The 22,419-nt window shown below is 43.2% G+C and overlaps 1 protein-coding gene across 4 annotated transcripts in view; it reads right to left on the minus strand.

Moving 5' to 3' along the window:
• Positions 1–2,083: 2,083 nt before the first annotated feature.
• Akap6 (A-kinase anchoring protein 6) overlaps positions 2,084–22,419 on the minus strand; it is a 423,239-nt gene continuing 402,903 nt past the window's right edge. For all 4 annotated transcript variants that reach the window (XM_048415577.3, XM_048415579.3, XM_048415578.3 and 1 more), the window contains 2 exons: positions 10,322–13,733; positions 2,084–5,276 (listed from right to left, as the gene is read on the minus strand). In XM_048415577.3, coding sequence (XP_048271534.3) covers positions 10,362–13,733 — 3,372 coding nt within the window. In that variant the 3' untranslated portion in view covers positions 2,084–5,276; positions 10,322–10,361. The remainder of the gene's footprint in view (positions 5,277–10,321; positions 13,734–22,419) is intronic.

The raw sequence follows: 22,419 nt of genomic DNA on the forward strand, positions 1-22,419 counted from the left end.
GTGGTTTTGATTGCACTAAATATCCAATATATAACTGACTAAATTCCAAATCAGTAATCATGGACTAAATTCAAATTCTTAAATTACTGATGCAAAACAATCATTTAGTTCATGAAACAAAGTATATTTTGTTTTTCTAAAATTACAAATAAAATGAAATCATGTATTTGGTCCCTGGCCTGTATATGGCTGACCTTTGCCTTAGAAAATAATAGAATATTGTGGCTTAAGGATGTCAATGGGTAAGTCGCTCTGCACGGAACTGCAATTGACAATATAATAAAATCTAGAACGAAAAACTTGCATGCTCTATGTCCCATTGACTTTATAAGCTGCAGTCTATCTGCCTCTAAGAAAATTGTGTCAGAGTTTAGAATTCCATAGCCCAAGCATGAGAGGAGAGTTTATTAACAAACGGGCCACACAGGAAACATCCCGGGCGCCCTGACCACTGAGCTTCTGCTGCGTCTAAGTAACTCTGGAGTTAAAGTGCAAAAGTGACTATATGTACGCCAATATGTGTGGCTGTGTTACAATAAAACTTTATTCACAGACACAAAACTTTGAATTTCATTTCATTTTCACATGTCACAACACACTCTATTTTCAGCCACATAAAAGATCAAAGTCATTCTTTGCACCCAGGTCAAACATAAACAATCAGTGGGTTGAATTAGGCCCGTGGGCCATAGTCTGCTGACCTCTGTCTTAGAAAATAAAAGAAAACGTGAGTCAAGAATGTCAGTGACCCTCTCGCACTCCATCAGAGATTTGAACACAGCATCACCCGTAAGCCAAGCTGTAAAAGCCAGTTTGCCCTGAGCTTCACAGCGAGAAGATAACTGGCCTCATCCAAGCCATGACTCATTCTATAAAACTGATCTGAGCTCTTCAGAAATATCAAGATGGTGAGGACCAAAAACGGGAGTTATAGCAAAAAAAAAAAAAAAAAAAAAAAAAAAACTATTCAGGATCAATAAGATGCAAAGCAAAAACGCCCACGTGGTCATTGTTTGGGCACTAGACTGGAGGTAATGGCACTGAAAAAGAGCTTATCTTGAAATCGAAGAAATTTTAATAAACATTATTAAGAGATATTAAAGACTTGTAGAAAATACCTTTGTTCCTGGTCATATGAGCTCAAGACTTTACAAATGAAGTCTACTCAAGAAATAAATTTCAAATGGCACAATCATACAAGAAGGTGCGTGTGTGTATGGTGTAAAGAGAGAAGGAAGAGATATAAAATACTAACAGTAAATGTATATGAGTGGTAAGTATGCAGACATTATCCTTCTACCATTTGGTTCTTCCATAGGTTGGAAATTAGCAAACTGAAATTGGAAAGACTGCATGTACATGAAAAGAGATAGAGTTGTAAGACTTGGCAGTCCAAGTTCTGTTTCAAATGTGAAAGTTACGATACTTGAAGGTCGGTTACTCTACAAAACTCCAGCATATTTCAATTTCATTCATAAGTGAGTGCAGCGTGGCCTGTTCGTTGCTTCCATCTGCTTTGTTCGCAGCTACTACAGAACGTCTGGAACCCGAGTTGAGTGAGTCAGTCAACAAAATATTCAAAACTGGGCTGTGGCAGGCCTAGATCCTCTTGTGTGCAGATTTGCTGAATAGCAACAACAACAAAAATCTAAAAAAGACGTTCTCCCTCTGAAACGAAAACCACTTCACTCTTCACAGTCCAACTCAGACCGTATGACAGATCAGTCTGCTCATCTGATCATTGAAAATGTAGGCAGATTAGAAAAGAGGCAAAGTAAGAAGGTCTGAGGAAAATTAATTTGGGGAAATGTCATAATTGGTCTGTTCAAGAGTCTAATCAGAAAGAAACCTGTAAATTGGTTGGAGGCACACAACACGTTCAGTTGCCTATGTATGTTGAGGTCATACAATGCCGCACACAAGTGGCTCCCCAAGGAATATTTGGGTGCTGGAATGAATAAGTGGGTAAATAAATGGACGGGCAAATCTGTTTTACATGGAGATGTCAGGTTTGGATTCCAATGTAAGGAAAAGATTCAAGATGACTCTGGCACCAGACTGGACCACTGAAGGAAGTCATGGATTCTTCTTTTATTCACTTGTTTATTTGTTTATTTATTGAAATTTACAATAATAGAATAAACATATATCTTGAATATATTTTAGAGAAAACTTAGCACTTAATCGTCGAGACGCTTCTCTACATGTATGATGAAGACAGCCCCTTGACTGCAAGGGTTCCGTCTGTTAACATTCAGTTGGGTTGAAACGGACCTGAAATCATGACATATGAAGGGCAGTCGGAGGAACAGTGCTTAGGAGAGACCGGCAGGGCGACCCCGGACAGAGGGAACAGGAGTCCTGTGGGCTGCTGACTCTGCAGCAGACATAGGACCAATGAGTGAAACTAAGAGGGGGACGGGAAGGGACACCCTGTGGACTCTAGCAACCCACGAAAGCATATTCTAACAGAAACACATACCCAGAGGAGGAACACTTTGCTTTACCAAACAGCAAACCATTATCGTGGGCCATGTGTAGATAGTTGTCTGAGTTAATACAAACCAGATGGGCTGGTTTCAAGGGTAACTGGGAAGGTAGCATCTACACGGGTGTGAGGCTGAGGCTCTTCCATCCCCTCTCGCTGGAAAAGGCATTAATAAGTGCAAAAGTCAACCTAAAAAAATTGGTGTTAATGTTAAGTAGATAATTAATAAATACTTTCAAATCCCGAGTCTTCGTGGCTACATAAAAGGCAAACAGTACACCATGGTCCATTAATCTTTGAAGAGCTTCCCAATGAACACAGACGGTATCAATTACTGACCAAGAGAAATTCAGGTTGTCTCAATCTATAAAATAACGCCTAATAGAGGTCCAAAAATATCCAAAGATGTCCACGCCTCTAGGATTTGTCTTTCTTGTATCTCGGGCTACTATCCCTGCAAACCCTATTACTGCCTTGGGTCTAGCTAGGTTTTCCTCACGGCTCCCTACCACGCACTTATATCTAACATCTCCCCTTGCAATCCTTGTCCACACTAAAACTAGATGTCTCCCTAAGACTCCTTTGGAAGAAGTCACTACATATCTATACAACTAGAATGAGTCATCCACTTAAAAATATGTGCAGGAAAGCTTAGAAGGGGCAAAACCCACACAAAATTAAGGCCCGGTGAAATTACAGGTAAGTGCTATTTAACTGGTCCTGGGGTGGTGATACTAACGTTCTAGTCGTAACATAAAATAAATCCCCAAACAAACAAGTCTGCCTCGTACACTGCACACCAAAGCTCCAACTCAACTCCGCGAACACTTTCATTCTTCTCCATTTGTCCTTTTCTCCTATCACATCACAGTGAACCCCCACTGGTACACTCGCCTCTCACCTCCACTCTCTCCTAACCTTTCTCTTTGCCCCATTTCTTGCCGCTGTCTCTCTCGTATGACTCTTTCCCTACCCTTCCCATCTCCCTGTAGGACGCTATGGTGTGTTGTCTGTGTGATTGGCCATTTTGCCTCTAACCGCGATAAGCCTCCAAAGGCAGTTCATGGCTCCTAGCTGCATTCCCTGAATCTCGACAAAAGATGCTAATGAGTGGTCCTGGTGAATGAATGATTGTCATTTCTGTGGCTACATACTTCTGCCATGTTCTCTTTCCTTTCTGAAATCTAATAACATACGGTGAGTGGTTTCACTTTGCACACCTTTATCTAGTTGTATGTTTTAATGCAGGAATCTCAAAATAAAGATTTATCTCTCTATATATATTTCCTGTTGCCCTACTCAACACTCTGATTCAGCAGATTCTGTGGAGTACCTACTGTGTGCCAGGCACTTTAGTAGGAGGGATGATATAAATTAAAAGCTGCAGTTTCTCAAGTAAAAAAAAAAACAACAAAAAACAAATGGAATATTTCTCTGCTGATTTTCTTAATGAAATAAATACACCTGAAATTTATAGTTATAAAATACTAGTCAATTTTTTCTACACTTTTTATCATCCATCAAAACCATTCAAATAATTATTTAAAATAAATTAGGACACGTAAGAGCTCTCCAAAGACAACTTTAAATCATTAACAAGTAGAAATGGAAGCATTTAGTACAAAGGGTTTTTGATGTAGGGGAAATGGCCTTTAAACACTTGCTGTTTCAGGGTGCTCACTTACAGTGAAATAGAAAGAGTTTCAAAGTTCTGAAGGCTTCCGGCCGCGTCTGCAGTTTAAGCGACTTAAGCCTTTTCTGCCACATGGATATGTTGGAAGCCGATACATGTTATTTTTTTTCAGAAACAGATGCAAGAATTTGGTAAAGAACACAGGTAGAAGAGATCATTAATTTTCCTTTCCCCTAGTAAGCCGTTTTTATTATGCCAATTTTAATTACCATGCAATCGAATGGGTTTAAGGCTTATATTCTCCACATCACTGGACATCACAAACATGAAAGCATTTTATACTGTCATACATCAGTGTTTGTTCTAGCTTATACATATGTACAGAAATTATTCACACATCCTCACCTTGCTATTTCCGCCTCTCAGACCAACATACCATTACCATGAAAGCAGCTTTTTCATAAATGGGATAAGAAAGACAGCAAGGCACACAGTTTGTAAAATGACGTTTTTCTCATTACCACCCCGAGAAGCATAGAAAACAAAACCAAACTTAACAGCAGAATGTACCAGTTTACAATGTACAACACCACCAGAGTTGTCTCTTGAAGTGCTGCATACATCATTATTAAAAAGAAATCATTAAAATGATGCTTTTAAATGTCATTTAATTTTGTCATAAGGACCAATATGTCTCCTCTATACTGCAACCAAATCAAGGACTGGCTTTTTCCATAAACATAGGTATAATACCATGAAAAATTTCAGAGCAAAACATCAAATTGGTCAAGCACTGGCGGGGAGGGGTGCCATTCCAGACAGTGGGTTTAATGGACCACCAATTTGGTAAACGGCAGAGCTTTAAAGGGGAGGCAGGAGGGGAGGGGGGCAAACAGAGGTCTCGCCGGAGAGGGAGGGTTGGCAGAGGTAGCTTGGGACGGGAATCCATAGGAGAGCAAGCAGCTTTGTAGACGTGAGAGGTCACCTAAAGAGAAGCGATGCGCACATCCGGATCACAAGGCCCACGTGGACAGACCGCGTTCAGACGAAAGGTGGGTCATCTTCAGAAAGTCAATGTGACAGTGACAGCAGGAAGGAACCCAAGACCAGCCCAGGATGGATCAGGCCAGCCCTGAGCTGCAGCCAAGGCTCTCTCTAGAAAACAAAAAGACGACAGGAATAGGTTGCAGAAATATCTCTATCATTTGCAGAAGGGAGCCCTTTTGGGAAGCTGCCACTGGGGGATCAGTTGCTAAAGATCCGAAATGAGAGCCTATGAGACGTGTCTAGCTCACTAGGTCAAGGCTCAAACCACACGCAAAAACCCCCACATTTTCAGGTCAGTAAGATATACAGATACTTTAATATATTTATATGGTTCCAATAAATAACAAAAATCAAGTATGATCATCTTTTCTCTGCATCATCAACTCCTTCATTCTTCTGTGGGTGATCTCAGTTTTATTAAGATCGTTCCAACTCTGTGTGAGAAGGTTAGACAGTTAATACCAATGGACCTGACGGTGTGAGAACAACAGTTCACAGACTGGGTTGCTGGCTCTCAGGTTAGCACGCCCTTCAGTAATTTGTGTGTGATGTTGAACAATTCTATTGTGCAGTGATGAAACAGTCACAAAATTGCGACAGTCTTAAATGCCTTAGCGCCTCACCTATAATTGGGTATAATTAGAATTTACAGCTCAAATATGACTGTGGTTCATTTTTAGGCACAGGAAACAATGAGAAAACTAAACTGATTCAATTCTCTTTTTATGTGCGATGATTGCTATGAATTTGTCCCAGGCTCATTCTGTCCTCCTTATTTCTAAATGACTATAACACCTGGTCAAATCGGAACAACATCGAAATTCCAGGATACAATTACTTTAGGTTCTCAGACTAGCTCTCAAAGCAGGCCCCTGCCTGCCTGGCTTTAATCTACATTCTGCAGAGCTATATCAGGTTTTGTCGTGACCTCTTAGAAGCAAGTATTCTTTTGTGTTTTTCTGTCTCTTTCTATAAACTTACAACTTTGTGCTGGAGTCAGAACAAGTTTTCCAACTGTTGTTCTGCTACAGCCAAACAGGATGTTGAGAAGCTAGGGAAAGTTAGCAGGAATAGGGAGACAGACAGAGGCAGATGGAACAAAATTTGGTACAGTAAAATAATGCAGTAATTCAAGAACGCACAGAGAAGCATTGCTCAAATGCTGAGGAGGTGACTCATCAGAAAGCTGCCACTGAGCAGGGAATCCTCGGGTGAAGCAAATCCTGTCTCAGTAACGAGCTGGCAATTGAATTCCCTGTGGGTAATCAATTCTTTCAACTTGGCACACTTGGGAATAGGCAGGCCAAATGGCCTCAAGCCCAAATCTCTCTCTCTCTCTCTCTCTCTCTCTCTCTCTCTCTCTCTCTCTCTCTCTCTCTCTCTGTGTGTGTGTGTGTGTGTGTGTGTGTGTGCGTGCGCGCGTGTGTGTGTGCGTGTGTGCGTGTGTGTGTGAGAGAGAGAAAGAGAAAGAGAAAGAGAGACTGACTTTATTCAATAAAATCATTTTTATTTAGCATGGTAAGTTATTCAGATGTGCCAGATAATTCAAATCACATCCAGAAGAGCCTCGGTTTAGTAAGGCGATTTAAAGGTAAATTTTACAAGACTATATGCATGGTGCCTAGTGAAAGAATAATATACATGCGCCCAGTGGAGTTCCCTAAAGCTGCTGGGCCAGCTGTGGAGAGCCCTAACCAGCGCCAGTTCAGTAGGAGACTGAGGCACCGTGTGAGGAGAAGGGTTTGCTTCTACCACGTTCTCGGTTTATGAAAGCAGACCAGAACTTTAAACTGTACATGTGCAAACCTGAATGCACATCCACATAAACAGTCATCCAAAACCAAAACTCCGGCCACCGCCACACTTGCAGACTGATAAATCAGGTAAGACAATGAAACTAAGACCAAAGAAAGTAATTAAGATCTCCCTCTTGTAACTTGCACACATGTGTGTGAGCACACATGGGCACACACGCACACACACACACACCATGTACACATCAAGCCATCACAAAACTTGAAGGAGAAGACATCTAAGTACACCCTGGGTGCACATGAGGAGTTAACTTCTGACGCGGCAGGAGGATTTATCCAGCCTGAATTTTAGGGTTAAACCATTCATCAGAGATCACAGGCTTATGATGAGGATTATGAAGAAACAACTATCAGAAAACAGCAAAAAGATTAGCGCAGAGTACCTCTCTTAGGCAGGTCCTAGGAGGAGGAGGCGTTCCAGACAGACACTGTGTGCTTACTCCAAATTAGCAGAAAGAGCTGTTTTTCTCCAGTTACCTCGCCTTTGATGTGACTTGCTCTAACTGACCTCTCTATTTTTACAGAAATGCAACCCACAAATGGAACCAGTGAAAAGCCCAGCGGTGTGCCTGGGAAGAAGTGCAAACGCACTCACTGTCGGGCCCCACTAACGCTCCTCGCAAGGGTTCAGAGGTTTCTACTTTGAACATAGTAAATAAAATAATTTTCAAAACCCTTTGCAAAGAATTTGCTCTGGTTGCAGACTCTATGCATGATTCTACGTCATGAACACTGTCGAGTGGAATTATAATCACTTATAATCACTCTGAGACTTTATTTCTGGGCAAAGAGCTCCAGCAAACTGACTCTGGTGAACTGTGTTGTCCGGATGCAAGCACGGTCTTGTCTAATGGTCCTCGAATGGCTGTTAGAAAGAAGAGCCTTCACTGCCTTGGACCTTGTGGTAAGAACAACGCTTACAAACAAGCTCATTCTGACGTGATGTGTCATATTTACCAGGACCTTGCCTATGCTTCCTGACACCAAATGCCAAAAGCTCAGCAGCATTTTCAGATTAGGTAACTTCTTGGATGATAGTGTTTCTACTATATGTGAAAATTTACACCCAAATGCTTGTAACTAGCCCCAAAGCCAGGTTCCAGGGTGTTTAGTTAACATGATACTGCAGCGCACGCATGTGCACACACACACACACACACACGTGCACACACATCCTTGAAAGTGGATCATAAGGGCCACATATGGCTGCTGACACAGCTCTAGGTAGATAGCAAGTCACTTGGGGGCGATGTCAGTTCTACAGAAGTAAAATCTGGCTGCTTCTCCCTTTGCCCACAGTAGAGCCCGGTGTGGGGTGCAACAGGACCCTGCTGACGGGCAGGCAAGCCGCTGATAGTTTTACACTGTCTGTGCTTGTAAAATGTGACAATTACACAGATCCATCAGCACCTTCACTTCCCTCAAGTCAAAAAATGGAATCGCTCATCATTTACATTTCATTTCAATTCCATTTCTCCACGTGAGGGAGTGAAGAGGCTCCCGGAGGAGCAAACAGGGAGAATCCATTCCAGAAGGCTTCGCCAACGCCAGGGCTTTCTCTGCTCCACATCTCAGTAGGCCTGGTGACTCGGGTCACAGTCACAGGCTGGCATGGTCAGGGTGCTGTTGCTTTCAAGCCTTTCTCCTTTTTCAGAATTCAAAATCAGCCAGGCTCTCCCCCGGCCTTCTGTGGAAGCTGCCAGAGCCTGCATCCAATCAGTTCTAATAGAACTTGCCCTGAAGTAGCTTATGGAATCCCAGTTACTTTCCCTTAATGGTCAGTTTTACTGCATACTGATGGAGAATTTGATTATAGGGTGGGCACCACTCACAGGGAACACATTTCTCTCTCTCTCCTACTTTTGTTCTCCCTCGCTGCCAATTGTACATAGGGTCTGAAACAGAAAATTAGTGAAGCAACATTAGTAAGTAGGGTGGCTGTCTTCAGCTTTGCATACCGAGTTTATTTTTAGGGTACATATATGGTATAGGTTGCCCCCCTCGCCCCCTTTCGAGCAGCTCTACACAGAATCACACATTTTAATGAGCTTAGGGCACAGGTGTTGCAGGAAAAAAAATAATGATGTTTGCCATTCATCTTTCAAATTAAATAATGTGTTTTTAAATAGTAACTTTTTTCATAATACATTATGGGAACAACATTTATCTGTCACATTTTAAAAGATGTATTTGTAATAAATGTAAATTACTTTTAGAAAATCAGTAATTAGGCTCATCAAAAAATAAACAATCTGCCACAAAAAAGATAATCTTTAGCATAGTTAAGTATAATAACTGTTATTTGAATAAGTTAACAAATTAGGGTAGATTGCTTCTGTAATTCATTTCCTATAGCACGAGTGTAGGTTACGCATTAGGTTTCTGCAGTGGGGGTGGAGGCGGCACTACGCACCTCACCCTCTGGTGAAATACAACTCTCATATTTGAAAGCTAAGTTCCTCTTTAAACTTGATCGAGGAAGTGCATTCATCATTTGGGGTTTAGAAATGGAAATAACAGAATCCTTGTGTCACTTTTAGAGCTATCGCACCATCCCAGAATTATCAATCAATAGCTGTCTTATTAAATATGAAAAGTAGAATGACTTTCTCAAAAAAAAATGATGGCAATCAGCCTGTCACCTTCAGGCAAAATTCAAAAATTCTGTTTTTATCAAAACGCCATTAAATTGTCACATATTCTCCCAGCCCTTGTGTTCTGCGCTGGTTCTCAGTCTGCCTGTGTGGAAGTCAGGGGATCTTCTTTGAAACCAGCCTTCCCCTCCTGCTGGAATTCTCAGGCATGGCCACGATTAGGAGCTGAGACAGCACAGCCTTTCTGGGGGAAATGAGGGCGCCGGCGGTTATGTGTGTAAAGTTCAACTCTGGAGACAGGGCCTTCCCCCAGCAGCAGGAGTCCCGAGTGGGCGCTCCAGTGAGGAGTGCAGCCATGGAGCGTGCACTCTGACCTCAGAATTGTCAGGGAGGACTGTGGCTTAGATAGTAGTTTTCTCGGCCAATTGAAGAGTTTGAAGCCCTAAACTGATCAGCTATTTCCTCAGACATTGTATTGTTCTTGACAAAATGATAAAACAAATATAATGTCATGTAAAATGTCAAATTTTCACTAGTTTTCCTCGTTGGTTGTAAGCGTTTCTTCTTAAATGTCCTATTCAGATATGTATGTGTTGTGAATAGTCAGTCTTCCATAATGGCTCTATTAATGCAAACTCTCTCTCTCTCTCTCTCTCTCTCTCTCTCTCTCTCTCTCTCCCTCCCTCCACCCCCCCCCTCACACACACACACACACGTGCGCGCACACACACAGACTTGTACATACCTTTCAATGAGATGATTTCCATGCTTGGGGGCATTACATTCTACCTATGCATGTTTCTATGTCGATCTTCATGAAAGTTTACAAGCTTTTCTTTACAGGTTAAAGTTTGCGGGCTGGGATACAGCTTGGTCTTGACTTTTGGCTGTTTTGCATTCACTGGGAGAGCTTGAATTTTTGATTTGGCTGAAGTAGCGTTCTTGTCTTCTGGCATTCCTGATTCACCTTGGCTCCTTGCACTTCCATCTTTACTGGGCTGTCCGGAAGGCATGGTAAGCTCTGAGCTTTTTGCAGAGCCCTGGGATGTTTGGGATGCATCATCCACTTCCTTTCCATTGTCACCTTCTTTCTGAGGGGAAGGTCCTGAAAGAGCCACCATGTCTGTCTCATTGAGTGGGAGAGCAACAGTATTGAACACAGCAGAGCTGGCTGTCACTTGTATTGGCATAGCAGCTTCCTCGGGAGCTGCTGGCTCATCTGGAAGGGGACTAGAGAAACCGGCTTTCTCATCAAGATCATCCTCAACACAAGCTTCGAAGAAGCACTCGATGTCTTCCTTGTCATCGAGGCTAAAGTCCACAGCATCCGGTGGCAATGGAGTGCTGCTCTTCTCGTCTATGTAACTGGTGACCTCCCCACAGTCACTGTCATGGGATGAAAGAGATAGGTAGGAGTAGAAGTCCCCCTTTCTCAGGGGCATGGGCCGATGGGAATGCTCCAGCACTTTCTCCTTAATCTGAGTTAGTGAAGTGGGAGCTGCCACTTCGCTCTCAGGTTGAGATTTACTTTTTAGGGCTGTTGACGCCATGTCGATGATTTCCTTCACAAAGTTGTGCACTGAACAATCTTCAGCCTCTTTTTCATGGGAAACATCTGGCTGGCAGTTGCAACAGGAAGTGCTGTTGCTGACAGAAGCACTTTCCTCTGTCTCATTTTGTCCGAGTAGGCAGCCACCCGCAGATTTTCCAGCCCCACTTGGTGCATCATTAGACAAAGCTTTCAGTCCATCACTGTCTTGTCTGCTTCCAACTCTGGTTCCTAACAGCAGTTCTGGGCAAGGGTTCTCATCGGGCATGCAGGGGTCACTTTGATTTTCAGAATGTTGGAGATTTGGGCCTGTCTGTGGAGGATGTCTGTCACTTGGGGGTCTGAATTCCTTTCCAGCAATATATGAATCCTCTGAACTGTCCGTCAATGCATTATACTCACTGTGCTTGGATTCAGAACTCTGTTTCATATCTAAACTAAGGTTCTCCGATGCCTCTGAGATTCCATTCTGCTTCTCCTTCTGTCTCTCTGGAGCACTTTCAATATTGCCATTTTCCATGTCAGCCACGTGTGGATCTTTACTAACTTCGTAAATATTTCTCTTGTTTTCACCTTCTGTTCCTAAGTCATGAGTTCTGGGCGAATTCTTTCCGTTTCCATTGTTTTCGGAGAGACCCTTTATGGAGCCGTTCAGAAGGGTCTGGATGTTCAGGGTGTCTGAAGGGTTGACTTTCTCACTATGGCCTCCATCTTTATTGCCCTTTATTTCATCAGGGGCACCACACCGCTTCTTTTCTCTGGCCAAGGACAATTTCGGTCTTATCCAAGTCTGCAGTTCTTTCTTGATGTAGTCCAGCCCAGACATCAGGTGGCTTTCTTCATAAATTTCATCGTCTGTTGCAATACTGGAGTCATCGTCGTCGTCTTTGAGGCACAGCTCTTCTTCAGTCAAGGTGAGAGTGGAGCTCGAGAGGAGGTCACTGTCATCTTCATCGTCCGTGCAAGCAGAGGTGCAAGAGACATTGACAATCATGCTAACGTTGACGTCGCTTTCGTCAGCCACCGAGCGGTTCAGGCGCTTCCTGAACGATGCATTGGACTCCGGGACCTTGTTTTTGTGTAACACGATATCCTCTGAACAAAGGGAGAGCTCATCACTACTACTCAGTTCTGTCAGAGATGCTGCGGAATCCTCATTGAGAGACGATGCGACATCCAGTGACGTCTGGCCAGTAAAAGACATCCTTTGGGAACTGCTCTGGAGGGTGATATCAGAAACACTTCGCTTTATCTTTTGCTCCGAGGGGCTCTGGATATTCTCCAGGCGATTCAGGAGGTCTAATGTCCTCTTGCTCAGCTCCCCACCTGAGCCGCTGCTCACGCTTATGTCCCCAGAACTGTGACAGCTGAAAAGATCTTCGTTGCTCTTATAGGATGTCCACCAGCTCTCTAAAGAAGAGCTCCGCTGGAGGCTGTCGCTGCCATTTTTCAAGACACCTAACCCAAACAAGTCACCCCCCGGAGAAAGGGACTCTACCGATGAGCTACGAGAGACGAGGGAGAGCTGCCTGGCATTCTGAATGCCCGCCAGCATCTTCTCTTTGTCACCGCTTTTATATGAGCTGCGACCCATTTCGTGGGGCGCACTTGCCAAAATCCTCTCGTGGGGATGCGCATCTGGTTGTAACTCCGGAGCCTGATGTTTAGATCTGCAGGATTTTTTATCAAAATAAAAACCACAAAGAAGGGGATCCTCCACATGTGCCTTCTCACTCTGTGACTGTTTCATTATCATTGGTAATTTGAGTTTTGAGCCTTGGAGGTATGAGTAATCATAAAATGTAAACACGTCATGTTTTCCTTGTAATTCTTCTCCTAAACAATTGGTGGTGTGTTTGGTACCGCTATTTAAATCTCCAGCTTTTCCATTTACACAACCCGCTGGTGAGATGGAGGACTGAGAGATATTTGGAAGCTTAATGCATTCGTCCTCGTCTTTAAATTTTTGCTTTAACACGTTGACTGCATCTCCCATTTGTGGGTCCAGATGTTCAGTTTCAGGGTTACTTGGGGACCCATCCACCATCCCGAACAAACACATTTCAGAGTTGGTAAGCATCTCATTGTCTCCTTCGCTGACAATTCCACTCTCGCTGCCCGAATTCTGGCTCACGTCTCCACTGTGACATGGGCAAGGCCTCACCAAACTGGTGCCCCCCAAAAGGTCCGGCAACGATTTTGTGGATGAAAATGAAGAGTCTGTACTGAGGCTCTTAGTTAAAACACCAGGCTGTGCTGTGCCTGGAAGCTTTGGGCTACTTTTCAGAAATGGAGTGTGGCTGTCCTTGTGGAGTTCAACGTTGTGAAGACTGTACACTTGGTAAACGTGTGGACTGGAAGGTGCGGTGATGTTTGAGGTATACTGGGACCCACAGTCACCTGCCTCCTCCTCATAGCCAGGGTCCTGGTGGCGTGTCTCTTCAAGATTCACTGAGGGTATGACAGGCTCTGGGTCTTGATCCAGGTCATTTGATTCTTCATGCAAACTAATTAGCTTGTTACTTATATCTGTCTCATCCCACTCCAGGGCGTCTTCACTCATTCCATTCAGGTCCATCAAGCCAGGGTCAATCACATTCAAAGTCTCCTGTGTAGAAGGGAGGACAGAGAGATAGGAGAGAGAGAGAGAGAGAGAGAGAGAGAGAGAGAGAGAGAGAGAGAGAGAGAGGAGGGAGAGAGAGAGAGAGGGAAGGGGAGAAAGAGATTAGAGAGCATAGTGAAGAACTTTTATCTATTATAAACCTCTTGAAAATTAGAAAAGAAAATTGAAGCAGAAGTTGGTGGTGGTAGCATCAGCAACTCTGCTGCCCCTTGAAATAATATCCAAACACTGTGGGAACACCTTTTCTATCAACAACGATTGTCACTGAGGCGTTAACGCACATTCAAATGTAAGATACAACTATCGCATGATCCTTCATGGATTTTGTCATTTCCTGTTGATTGTACTACATTTTAAATCTTGGTTTGGGTTGATCATTGTGGCTTGAATATGAAATTTGTCACACGGGCTCATGTTTTGAAAGCGTGGCCCCCACTTGATGGCACAATTTGGGGAGCTTTTAAAGAGCTTTGTGGGAACGATTTAACTGGAAGAAATATGTCACTTCAAGTGGGTCCTTGGGAGGGTCTTGTCCCTGCTCCTTTCTTTGCTACTTCTTCACAGCAGAGCAAATAACAGTTCTCTACCTCATGCCCAAAAACATGGGGTCAAGTGACCATGAATGTGTTCCCTGGAAACTATGAACCAAAAGAAATTCACCTTCCCTGAAATTATTTAAGTTAGATATTTTAGTAGTGTTATCCCAAAGCAATGAAAGCAGTTAAAAATTGTCTAGTGTATGAAGGCTAAAGAGTCCATGAAGTTCCTCAGGGTACATTTATTCTCATCTTGTTTACTTCCTGAATCTGTCGTCGAATACAGCCTGTAGTTCTGCGTTGCAACCTTCTTGCCTTGATTTCTTGGTTCTCCACTTAAATTCCCATTTACCTGGGAACCTAGATCGGAGTACACACCTTCCTTTTTCTTTCTTCCCTGGGCTCTGCCATGAGAACTCATCTCTGCCACCTGTTAGATCCAAGATGAGCAACACCCACATCTTCCTGACATTTCCAGGGCTGTTTCTTAGTCATTGCTTCCTCGATCCCTTTCTTCCTTCTCTCTTTGTGAGAGAGATTTCTCTTTGACTTTTGTTAGCCATCACTACCAGTCCTGCCTGTATCTTACGGGAAGAACCTTCCAGTCCCACATGCTAACTCTCTAAAGACATTCCTGACACTCAGGAATGCCATGGCCCAGATGCCCTTGTAGCTGTTCTCTGCCTCCCTTCATGAGAACTCAATATTCTCTGGAACTTTTTACCGCCATTTATGTAAATTCTGAGATGTAGCCCTTAAATGAGCTCCCACAGCATCCCCACTTGTTACCCAGCTATCTGGTCACATTGTAGAGCCAAGGAAGGTGACACGGGCACTGTGGGTCCTGACGGCCGCTCCCACCATAGAACCATAAAGAACATCCTCAGTTCCACATACGCTTATGCCGAGGAGGCAGATGCCTGGATATGACTCCAGAACTAGCAGACTAGTTGATGGCCTGACTCTGCCCACCAGCTTTATTCCCTGCTAGTTAAGCTATTGAGGCATCAACACCATCACATATAAAATAGACACGGCTCTTTGGATCTTTCAAAATCATTCTTGAGATGAAACGTGAAATAATTCCAAGTCCCCAGGGAAGCAGTCGATATTTGGCAACTAATTCCGACCATGGGCAGAATTGCTCGCAAGCTCCTTGCCTCCTCCTTGGCTATCTCCTTCTCACCATTGCCTCTAATTTACTCTTAAAAACAATTCGTAACCTGATAGGTAAGGAGGGGGCGATTGCTTTAACAAGCCAGAGTTTTCTCGTTACAAGTCAGGTTATCTCGGCTGCCGTGGTGCTTTCATTCTTTAGGGGTGGGAAGACAACCTCACCTGGAGCACATTAGAGTACATTCTCAAAGCCCCGGTCCTTCCTTCGACTGATAGTTAGAGGATGCCTCCCAAACACAGTAAGTGTACAACACCCATTAGTGCTTTATTATCTGGGATATGGAAGAGATTCTCTGTATAACTCGATTTAGTTTAAAAGAATCCAGGTATAAGGTAAACATTAATTAGAGGCTATTTAAATCTTTTCTAAAGAGATCTCTCCTGCTGCCCATGTTCTAGCAGTTAATCTAGTACACGGCCAGTTATCACAGCCGCTTAGATACCCATTCGCTGTGATGAATTTTTATTACAATTTCTGTTTATTTTTTCCTTACTGATAAAGGGAAGGACTAATGACCAGTCGGGATAGCTAGTGAATGTTAAACTCTTCCGCCGTAAGAGCCATCAATCAGTCTACTCAAATAGTATATTAATTTCCAACACTATCTTGCCCGACACAGTACTGACAGTGCGGATAAATAATTAAACCAGGCTTTCGGAGGAACTCTTTGTTATGTCTGCTCAACTTGGACGTGTGACAGCAGAGGCTTTTCCAACGGGGTCTCAACCGGAGAGGCAAGACTTGTGCCGTCTTGTGCCAGGAGCTACACCTAAGTGATGCTTGCCACTCACCCTGCCTCGGGACACAGTCATGGGCAGATGCAGCATTATGGCTTTACAGACTTGAGTCCATGAAAGGACAGAACTCTGCAGTACCTGAAGGAGTGGTTCAAAAACCGCTGGGATGAAAGGATTACACTTGGTTTATGATTTTTTGCCTTACCTCTGTTTTATTTCAAACTTCCTCAAATTTCTCTTTGTGGTACTTCCAGGGAGTGGCTGACTGGATCTGCTCGGAAATCACTCACTTGATAATTCAGCACCTTCCCGATTAAAGAAGTCCTCACTCAGCCTCACCCATTTCCTGGTTAGCTGACCTTGGCAAAAGGGAGTTCACTTCCTCTCCCCTTTCCTTCTCTGTCCTTCACCATTCTGGAAGGTTGAGATCTCCCCATCTTGCCCGGTATTTTGTATTCTAAGGAAATGTTTCACCTGGATGGCCATGAGATTAACTGGTAACTTTCCCTTAGGTTTGCAGCACCCAGATTATCACAGGATGATTGTAATGCTGTCTACTACCTAGGCTTTGGTTCTATGAACATCCATCGGAAAGTTCTAAAGAAGGAAAAGGCATGCCATCAATGACAAAGACCCCCTTCTCAGCCTACGGCTTCCCTGGCCTTTTCCTTTCCCTCTCTAGACAAGCCCCCTGAATCCCCAAAACCTTGAACATAGAACGTTGAGGAGCTAAGTCCCACATCTTCTCCATGGCCTACTATGCCTAAGCCAGATTCTTCCCCCAAAACTCTGGAGTCTATATTCGCCTTCAGGAGGATGGCAGCCTGGACCTCAATTCCAGCAACACCTTCCGGTTTTGTATTAAATTCTTTAGTATTTTAAATACAAATCTCAATTTCCTTGGGATTTAGCCTAAACCATAAAGCATACCCCTAAGGTAAGAAGGAAGTAAAATATGTCCAAGAGGAAGGACACAAAGACATTTATACAACTAAACAGTTGCTTTTTGTGCAACTGTTGGGGGTGGGGGGAATAAGGCAATACACATAGACACAACTCATCTTCGTGGTGACAGTTCAACATAGTCAATAATTCTCAAACTAAATATTTGACTTGTTTTTACTATTGAAATTTGTAAAGAAATTACATAGAACTTTTTTTTTAAAAAAAAAAAAGATGTACATATTCCCATACTTGATAAACTGGCAAATCTGAATAGATTCACACCGAAACCTAAGAGCTTTTGAAGAAAGCCAAATGAATGGCAAACAGTAAATGAGAAACCAATGGAAAGCCTGTTACTGTGGAAATAACTGATACAAATTCATTCAGGTACGGCTCTTGCCTCCAGAAGTCTCTTCAGTTGGGTTTGAGGGAGGGAAAGGAACGTGAGTACTCAGGGGTGGGGGATTGTCCTTCAGGCAAGAGGCTTGTTGACCTCTGCAACAACACAGAGGGGCTCCCTTGTAGAGCCAAGGAGGCACTCAATGTGCCTCTTTTAGGTTTGTCAAGGGAAGCGGAGGGCTGACGTAGGTGAGAAGGGAGGCTGAGTGAATCCACAGCTTACGCTTGCTACAGTGACAGTCATCACACTTCCTCTGGGTGGACCCAGTCAATGTGTGACCCACACTACTTGGAAGAGGTACAGCAGGGCATTATGGGGAACTTATGCTGGGTGGCAGGACCATTCTTTCTTTGGGAGGAGGATGGGAACTAGGCTAACGTTTGACAGTGAGACATAACCGCTCACTGCAGCTCTTGAATGCTGCTTTGTATGTTCTTTCAGGACTCCATGTTTAGGAAATAATTACCTGGAAGATCTGTTTCACTGTCAGTATGACGTGATAGTTTCATGACAGAAGAATTTTGTCCTAAATCAGGGTGCTATATATTTAACTGTGTGTGTTTGCACATGTGCATGCACGCACACTACATATCTTTTCAAGAAACAAATGGAATTAATTGATGCTAGTTTATATTATTACTTTCATTCTCTAAATAAGGTTATTTACATTAACATAATATATAAAAAGAAAATAAAAGTGTTTGAAGCAGTGAGAATAATAATCAAGATTCTGATCAAGTAGGCAATACCAAGCTGTATCAATGCCCTCTGAATCACACGGCTTTAATTGTGTTAGGTCTTACAGAAATGCTCTTCTAGGATTTTTTTTAAAAATTTCATGTTTATGGGTTTAAAATTTTAGGTGTGTTTATAAGAAATGAGAATGCATTATTACTTAAAGAATGGAAACAGGAAAAACAAGCAAACAAACAATAACAACAACAACAACAACAACAACAAAACAGCAATTAGGTAAAGATCCAATGTACCTGACTCTGGGTTTCTTTAGTTTCTTTTCAAAGACCCCTCATCAAGAAAATTTCTCTTTGCAACAGACAGAGACAGTCACAGGAAATTAGTGATGCATGAAGCAACTACTGAACTTTTGGTTTAGGGATCAGTTGGGAAGGGGCCTAGGGAAGAGTCCACGAGGCAGAGGGACAGGAAGTTCACCGTGAGAATGTCTCCTAGAAAGTCAGCAAGCCTACACCCATGAAGCCTCCCCACCATGGTCACCTGAAACGTTACCTGAAACAGGTTCACCGTCAACAGACATGCTAACATGGACAGAAGGAAGATCACCAAGCCTCAGCTCTACTCACAGAACTGCAGACAACCGAGGAATGCTGAGAGTGGGAATACATGCAGCAAGGATGCACGCAGCAAGGATACATGGCAGAGGTGGTACACATCACAGCAAACCAGAAGCAAGAGCAAGGTAGGAACCAAGGTGCCAAATGCTCAGTGCCATACTTCAACTTGCTAAATGCTCCACAGCCCCTCCTCATAAGCAGGCTGAACAACAAACACCGAGAATATGGCCCATGAGGGCCACCAGAAGGTACACACATGAATGTGCAAGAGAGGATGTGGACATTGGGGGGATAATGTAGAGGAGAAACGGGGGAGAATACAGGGATACAGCTGGAAAAATAAATTTGGACCAGAAGAAATAGCAAAATGTAGTAAATATATTTCTTTATTTGTACAGCATTTTTCTTGACCACCAACTTCAACCAAAACGCATTAGAAATATAGCTACTTTTTAGATTAAATGTAGGTAGGAATGAAATAAAATCACCAGCAAGTCCTTATAAGGCAGAGCGATAACTGTAAACTAATTCTCAGTTTGTATTACTCTGTCTCTTATTGAGTGGAGAATAATAGACTCCAAGCGAACAAGAAAAAATATAGAAAATAAGACAAAAAGGAAGCCGCTGATCACTTATCAGCTGTATGAAATCTAGGGTAGAAACTCACGTAGACATGGGCTTGAACCCCACTACAACTGCCTTAGCTGTGCTCCTCTATAAATCATCTAGTGTCTATAAAAACAGTTAGAACATTTGTCCATCGGTGTATTGTGCCTTCTCCGCAGACTGCTATGAGCATTCATGCGAATGCCTACGGGCAGACTTCAGTGATTGGCAGCTCTCAGTCTATCTTCACTCTGCTACGGTCAGATGAGGGTGATGATGCGGCTCAATATTAAATAACTGTAACTAGGTCTCCATTCCACAGTTCGCACTACCACAGCTGGTTAGCAGGCACTCGTGGGCTCCAAAGAGTTAAGTACGGATTAGGTGCCTTACTTCATTCATGTTGTAAATGTAGTGATGCTGTCATGTTGCATGGTCCCTTCCACAGGATAAAAGCAAATGAGAAAGGCACCTGCCCATCCTATAGTTCTAGAGCTTTCTATTTCTTGAACATAATCTTTCCTTGAAAAGTTGGGTCTGTTGTCTGTGGAATATTCTATGACAGCTGACCCAGGAGAGCAACCCAACCCTTCTCACTATTGGATTGACACTAATGTTCAGGTAACTTGTTTTAAAACGTTTCACAAAATGCTTTCAAAGTCTCTCACACTAATGATCAAAAAGCGTTGTTCTTGTGAATGCTCTTTTTCAATACTGAATCTTATCAGAAGCTCAAAACAGACAAAACCCCAGCTGTTTCACAAATCTCGCTGGAATGTGTTGAGATGAACAAATTTCCTACTCTTGCCGTTTGCATGAGAAACAGTCTCTGTAGGAGCCTGTATTTGAACACTTGCTTCCTGGCTGGTGGCACTAGTTGAAGAAATAGCTCTCCTTTGGTGGGGAGCCTTGCTGGAGGAAGCAAGTCTTTGGGAGCAGCCTTGGCGGGTTTATAGACTTGCCCTGCTCCTCGTTTCTCTCTGTGCTTCCTGTGAGTGAATGGCAGCGTGACCAACCAGCTTCCAGATGGTGCCACCAGGCTTTCCTGACAACTGCCATGCCTTCTGCACCATGATCAATTCCAGCCTCCTTGAACCCTAAGCCAAAAATCAATCCTTCCTTCCATGCTTCCTGTCAGGATATTTTATCACAGCAACAACGAATTAACCAATACAGACATAATCTAAAGTTGTCGGGAAAAAAAAAGCTATTAGATGTAATTCCAATGAATAAAGCAATGGGAAATGGGGGTGTTCCTCCCATAAATAAACTTCACGAGGATAGGAACTTAGCCCATCCTGTCTCTGGGATAGTACAGCATACAAAAGAGTTTATGACATAAAACAAGCTCTCAGAGTAAAATTGCCAAGTGAGTTGAAAGAAGGGCTTACTCTCAGCCTCTCGGGTTGTTGTGGGAAGACAGACAAAGGTCGTGGGGTTAAACTGCGCTGTGTAAAACCAGCAAGAGAATCACTGACTTTTAAAGGCGTGACACTGCTCAGATATAAAAGCTAATAGCCTCGAGAATCTGGGCAGTATAAGGCAGCAGACACAAAAAGGCACGCTCAGTTGTCATTTGCTATCCATGGAGGATATGTTCCAAGAAATGCCCCAGAGACCAAACTCTGAGAACGCTTGGTTCCTAGTGGTGCTGGGGATCAAACCCATGGCCTTGCATAGACTAGGCAAGTGTAATACCCACAGAGCTCTGCTTCCAGCCCTGAGTGGCAGTGTCTTGAATAAAATGACATCTTTCAGAACACATACTGTACTTTAAATCCTCTTCCAATGCCTGTTCCAGTGTAAACACACTATAAGGGGCTGCTACCCTGCACTGCTTAGTGGGGACTGACAGGCTTCTGCACATAGCTAGGCCAGGGACAGGGTTTTTTTTCCTAAATATTTTTAATCTATGTCTGGCTGGATGTACGTGCGGCAGTCAAGGGCAAGCTATAATATATTATTTCACTTATTACCAGAGCAGGTAAGTATTCTGAGACAGGTAATCTCAGGGATATTTGGAAGAGGCAAATTCAGAGACAGAATGCAAACTGTGATTTCCAGGAGCTCTTTCTTAGCAGGAAGAAAAGATGCTGTGGCTTAATAGGTCTGAAATTTCCTCTGAGTGATGAAAATGTAATAAAAATAGAGACAGTAGCTGTAACAGTGTTGTCCACGAACTAAAGACCCTAAAGTGATTCACTTTGAAATGACTACTTTTGTGCGAATTCAGAAAAAGTCACCGAATTAAGGAAAAAAAGAACACCAGTTACCTTAGAGATACCAGGTCCCATAGGCTGGCCCATGAGACTATAAGCACAGGACATACTGGAGAGCAACCTGAAGGAGGCGGGTCTGCTGCCAGTCTGACACTGGGGTTGCCAGGCTGCTTACCACCCTCCTTCCCGTCTCACACAGATCTGGGAAGAACAAAACTGGGAGGCACAGCAGTCTCAGAATGCACAGCCAATTCTGATAGTCCTAACCCTTCTCACACCGCTCCAGACACGGGAGGCAACCCAACAGTGTGTTTGTTTTACAACTGAAAAGCAGAACAAAACAAACAACCCACTGAGTGCTTCAGTTTTATCTTGTCTCTGAGAAACAGGCTGCCAAGAACTTTGATGTTCTATAAGCAAAGGGGCCCAGGGGCTGTAGGAAGAAATCCCATAGAAGAAAATAGAGTTCACGTGTACACACAGACACACACGCACAGACAGACAGAAAAACAGACACACACACACACACACACACACACACACATTAAAAAAAAGCAAAAAGAAAAAGCAAAATAACCCCACCAAACAAAGGAAAACAAAGCAAAGAAACAAAACCATGAACACTTTTTCTGTCTCTTCTTTTGGTATCTCCGTTTAGCAGAAGGGGCGGCCCAAGAAAAGTGCTGCTTCGATTACAAAGCCAAGAACAATACAAATCATATTCTATTTCTGTTTTAG

The sequence above is a fragment of the Myodes glareolus genome, chromosome 11, assembly GCF_982192425.1.
Source record: "Myodes glareolus chromosome 11, mMyoGla1.1, whole genome shotgun sequence".
Lineage (NCBI taxonomy): Eukaryota > Metazoa > Chordata > Mammalia > Rodentia > Cricetidae > Myodes > Myodes glareolus.